At 34.0% G+C, this 6,000-nt stretch overlaps 1 protein-coding gene across 3 annotated transcripts in view; it reads left to right on the forward strand.

Annotated features, from left to right (window-relative positions):
• The window catches only part of LOC111148174 (intraflagellar transport 80), a 117,131-nt gene that overhangs the window by 78,769 nt on the left and 32,362 nt on the right, over positions 1-6,000 (forward strand). For all 3 annotated transcript variants that reach the window (XM_022504625.1, XM_022504634.1, XM_022504644.1), the window contains exon 12: positions 1,981-2,144. In XM_022504625.1, coding sequence (XP_022360333.1) covers positions 1,981-2,144 — 164 coding nt within the window. The remainder of the gene's footprint in view (positions 1-1,980; positions 2,145-6,000) is intronic.

The raw sequence follows: 6,000 nt of genomic DNA on the forward strand, positions 1-6,000 counted from the left end.
TGCTTTTCCCTCTCCTTCTGTCCCTTCCCGCTCTTATGTCCCCTTCTCTCTCTTTCTCAAATAAATAAATAAAATCTTTTAAAAAAATAAAGAAAGAAAGAAATGGGGGAATTACTATAAGGTCGTTTTGACCTCAGGACCCTTATTTTTTATAATGTTCAGTTCTTTTGGTTTTAAATATTTGAAACACATTGATTTTATGAGCCACTACATGACTGTGATCTGAAGTTTGAAAAATAATATTCTATACCACACCTTTGGTATATGCAGGACCATGAAACTCCAGGCCAACAAACTGGAGTAAATTGGGAATAGCTATTCCTCAAGAACCCACACTTTTCCATGAAAACTATCATCAATCAGTCTATCGAGTACAGTGATATCCAATCGAATCAAAGGTCAGTCTTAGGAAGCTACAACCCAACAAAACCAGAAATAAAGTTTGAAAATAGAATCAACAATTGCCTAAAATAGCTACCCATGAAATCTTTGCACTAAAACCATATATTTTATTCCTCATTCCTTTACTCACACCTAGGCAATCTCTTAATAGTGTTGTTACCAGGTTTTCTAACCCCCAGCTTTTATAAATAGCAAACCAGAAGAGGAATGCTGGTGGGCTGTGAGAGGCTGGAACAAGGATAAGAAAAGTGACTGCCTGGTAAGGCAGCATAGAGAAAACAAAAAGCACAGAACTGTATCGCTGAATAGCTTAATTATTCTGATGCACCAAGAGATTCTCATGAGTACCAAAGCTGTCTTTAAACAGTTACTGAATATGATCATCACATTGATGACCTTGAGTGGTTGAAAAACTGTGTCAAATTTTGTCTCATCTGTTTAGTGAAATTGAAATATATTATCTTGTAATATCATACATTTTTAATACAAAAAGACATCTTTTCCACTTAAAAGATAAGGTGTCAGCTATCTAAAAAACCATATTTCTGAAATTCTTTTTACTTGAACAGTGCCAAATAAATTTTATTTATACGTTACTTATTAGTGTATTGAATATGCTCTTAGTAAAGGCATATGTTAATGGCATAACTGATTAGGCAATTAAAGAATAATTTACTTACTGCCTAATGTTTGTCCTATTTCTACATTTAGAAATGTTTGCCCTTTGAAACACAGTGTTACTCACAAGAAGGTTAAAAGCTTACACAATGTCTTGTTCAGGAGAGAAAAAGTTTTTAATGTTGAAACAAAGAAAAAATATATACTAATATGATGTGTCACTTTGTCAACATTAGCAAATATTGTTTTCATACATTAATGTGTAAGGACCGAACCCTTCAATTAAACTACATACCAGTACTCAAGTATTAGTTTAATTAAAATGTATGTATTCATTTCCAAGGCAAGAAAGAACACTTAGCAATTCCTAAATCAAGAAATAGTTCTGATCAAGGGTCTTACAGTTTTGAACATAAGATTTTAAAAAGTAATACTGCGTTCAGCATCGAGGAATCAGACACTCCAGTATGGCAGTAATATGAGTGTAAATTACTAAAACCTTTTAAAGGGCAGTTTAAAAATACATATTAAAATTTTATAAGTATATGCCCTTTGAGCCAATTATTATGTTTCTAGAAGTTATACTAAGGAAATAAGTAGGTAGACATACAGAGATATGTATATACATTCTTTAAAACATGTGTATAGGCATTCTACAAAACAATGTTTATAGACATTCTTTAAAACAGTGGATAATTTGAAATAAATGTCCATCAGGAATGAGTTAATAAAATAAAATTATAATATATCTATACTTTGTCCTAAATTATCTCTATAGAGAGAGGATTGCTAGAGATCTTTTGCTTTTGCTTTACTGTTTGAATTGTTTTTTTGCAATGCCATAAATTTTCAAAGGAAAAAAAATTAGATTTTTCCAAAGAATAAACTTTTCTCCAGTATAAAAATGAAAATATAGTAAGCTTCTATTTGAGAATGTATTTTTATTCTTTTTTTTTTTAGACATTTTCTTCTTGTAGATGGTGGTGGTATCTATTTATATTCTTATGAAGGCCGCTTCATTTCTTCTCCAAAATTTCCTGGAATGAGAACAGATATTCTGAATGCACAGACTGTGTCTCTGAGTAATGATACCATTGCAATAAAAGACAAAGCTGATGAAAAAAGTAAGTGCATTTTTATAATTTTCCATGAAATTTGTTAACAGTGTAAAATTTCCTCAAATTAGCTTTCATTTTCTCATCTACTAATATGTTAACTTTATGTGAAAGAATTATGAGCTTCCTAATTCGTCCTAAGTGTGAATTAATTAAAGAACTAGAGTCATATTATACCCAATTGATTGATAGATATTGTGATGACATCAAAGCTTATTGGTAAGGAATAAATCCTTATATATTTAGTAGCTGTTTGTAGAGAGATTGAGTTCAAATTTGTGAGTCCTAAAAATGTTTGTTAATTTTTAAATTTAGTGATTTTTTAAAAAATTCCCTTTTGCTTCATTAGGTATCATAGTAAATACTGTGCTTCATTGTACTGTATTTTACTTATATATACTTATTTTTAGAAATATTTTTATATTTATTTTAAATTACTGAATTAGAAGACAGTTATAAATAATTTAAAATTTTCATATAAAAATAAAGACTACTTATTTGTAAATTGATATAAGTATGCAAGGTGTTTTGGAATTCCATCATACAGAGACACCATTTTATTGGGGCATTGCTATATCACAGCAACAATCATCCAATACCAAGTACTTGCCACATACCAAGTATTTTCCTAGAAGTTGAGGATACAACAGTGAATAAGACACACAAATGAACATACAAATATATAATAGGTTGTCAGCTAATATGTGTTGTGGAGAAAATGCAGGATGAGGGAATAGAGTATGCTGGAGGTAGGACAGGACAGGGGAATGACTCTAGGACAAGTAAGTGCAAGGGTCCTGAGATGGGAATAACTGGCATGTAAAAGGAACTGCCAGAAGTCCATGAGGCTAGGTCAAGGTAGAGTGTGGGAGGAGAGGACAGAGAGAAAGATCATGTAAAAATTTGGCCATGGTAAGAATGTTGGCATGAGAGAGACAGAAAGAGGAGGAAAGCATAGTATCCTACATTTTTATCCTGGATGAATAAGATGGAAGATGGGGAAGGAGGAAGGTTAGAGGAAGTCCACATATGGAGTTCTATTTTGGTCACGGTAAGTTTAAATGCTTCTTGCACATTCAAGCAGGAATGGAGAGTAAACAATAGGATAGACAAGGCCAGCGCTCAGGAGAGAGTTGGGGACTAGAAATATAAATTGGGAGTCACTGGTGTACAGATGCTGCCATGGCACTGAATAAAATCGTCTAGGAAATGAATTATAGGCAGAGAAAAGGACCAAAGCCTGAGCACGTCAATATTTAGAGATGGGTGAGAGGAAGTAGAGCCAATGAGATAAAAGAGAGAGTGAGTTATCCCTAAATCTTAGTGGAAAAATATTAAATAATTATTTTTCCCTATTGATACATATTACTAAACATTTGTTTATCACTGTGATGTGTTATTAAAAGAAAAAAAAAACTGACCTGAAGGTTAATTTTGTTAGTCCATGCTATGAAAGACCTAATTCAGGAGCTACTGTCGCGCTGTTTAATTTTCAGTATTTTCAGGTAACATCATGTCTCATGCTGGTAGAAATATAATCCTCCTAAATAGAGCTTTTATCTCTTCATGCCTTAGACCTTCTCTGACAGAGGACATTTGGTGATTGCTTTGTTTTCTGAAGGACTTCCTTTCTGGCTAAAAAAGAGAATCAAATAAGATACTATCTGGTTAGCAGAAGCATTTAAGATGACTAAGTAATTGTTGATAATAATTTGGAAGTCAGAGTTTTGTCTTCAGTAAACTTAAATTTAAAAATCCTAGTGATCATCATGAGTTAGTTGTCTTTACTTCTCTTGTTCAACACCACAGATTTCAGATAGAGGCTATAATAAAGTGTATGTTTCCTACTACATATACCTTATTCTGAATTTTTCTATATTTAATTCACATCTGAAACATTATTTTTTAATTCTTTGATAATTCATAGAATTTTAGAGCTAGAAAGAATTATCAACATTTTCAGAAAGAAGGGTTTATCTGCCAATAAATTATCTATTTTACTTTAATTTTGATTGTTGAAGATGATCATGCAATTCTGTTTTGCTGTAAACAGAAAATCAAAAAGACCTGAATAAAATTATTGTTGTCAACTGATATAAAATGAGCAGGAACATATTTTTCATATGTTCCTTTTAAAAGAAACTAGTATTCATTGATGGCTAAATAGAGGTATATGCTAACAGTAGAAAACAAATTGAAGTACATAGAATCATTAACCTATGAAATGTTCCTTCAAGTGGGGGGACCATTCCATATGAAACCAGTGGTTCCTTCCTAATTTGGGAGCTCCTTTATAAGTAGGATTCTTGCACTGAGTACAGTATTCTACCACTTTGGGTGACCAATTAAGAATAGAGGTACTAGTGCTTTTGGCTTCCTTCTCCTTAAACACTTGCACAGATACGCTATGATATTAGTGTGGGTGGCTATTTGGAACAAATATCTGGGTATGGGGAGAGAAGTTAGAGAGCAGTTTCTTATGTCTAGAAGCAGCTCTTTCAGGCTGGCAGCTCCTTGGTTGTTCTTTCTACCAGTTTTTGCCACATACTAACACTAAAATACAGATCCAAGCCTCCCATAGTTCATGGCCACTTACAGTTAGTTAAAGAAGAAATAGACAAATCTATCCCTATACCTCCATCTCTTTATAATATGTGCAATCAGCAAAAGGATGGAATGCTTTTATCTTTAAAAAAGCTTCTGGTTTGGGGGCTCCTGTGGCTCAGTTGCTTAAGCATCTGACTCTTGATTTCAGCTCAGGTCATGATCTCAGGGTTTTCAGATTGAGCCCTGCCTCAGGCTCCGTGCTCAGCACGAAGTCTGCTTGAGATTCTCTCTCACTCCCTCTGCCCGCTCCACACTCAGCGTACTCTCTCTCTAAAATAAGTAATGTTAGCCAGTTTTTTTTTCCTATGTGGCCTTTATTATGTTGAGTTATTTTCCTTCTAAACTTACTTCATTGAGAGCTTATTATGAATGGATGTTGTAGTTTGTCAAATGCTTTTTCTGCATCTATTGAAATGATCATAGAATTTTTATTCTCTCTCTTGTTAATGTGGTTTCCATCGATTGATTTGCAAATATTGAGCCACCCTGACATGCCTGGAATACATCCCACTTGACTGTGGTGAATAATTTTTTTAATGTATTGTTGGATTCAGTTTGCCAATATTTTGTTGAGGAATTTTGCATCTGTGTTCATCAGAGATATTGGCCTGTACTCTTTTTTTGGTAGTGTCTTTGTCTGTTTTGGTATCAAGATAATGCTGAACTCATAGAATCAATTTGGAATCTTTTCTTCCTCTTCTATTTTTTATTAATTGTTTGAGAAAAATAGGTATTAACAACCTTTAAATGTTTGGTAGAAATTACCTGTGAAGCCATCTGGTCCTGGACTTTTGGTTTGGGGGAGTTTTTTTGTTTTTTTGGTTTTTTTTTTTTTTTCAATTTGAATTTTATTTTATTTTTAATTTTTAAAGGATTTTATTTATTTATTTCTCAGAGAGAGAGCGAGCGCGAGCGTGAGCGCACAAATAGGGGAGTGGCAGGAGAGGGAGAAGCAGACTCCCCACTGAGCAGGGAGACTGATGCGAAGCTTGATCCCGGGACCCTGGGATCATGACCTGAGCTGAAGGCAGATACTTAACTGACAGCCACCCAGGCCCCTCCCCGATTTGGATTTTTTTTTTATTTTATTTTTTATAAACATATAATATATTTTTATCCCCAGGGGTACAGGTCTGTGAATCGCCAGGTTTACACACTTCACAGCACTCACCATAGCACATACCCTCCCCAATGCCCATAATCCCACCCCCCCCAACCCCCCTCCCCCCATCAACCCTCAGTTTGTTTTGTGAGATTA

The sequence above is a fragment of the Enhydra lutris genome, unplaced genomic scaffold (genome assembly GCF_002288905.1).
Source record: "Enhydra lutris kenyoni isolate GAN:26980312 unplaced genomic scaffold, ASM228890v2 scaffoldscaffold2, whole genome shotgun sequence".
NCBI lineage: Eukaryota > Metazoa > Chordata > Mammalia > Carnivora > Mustelidae > Enhydra > Enhydra lutris.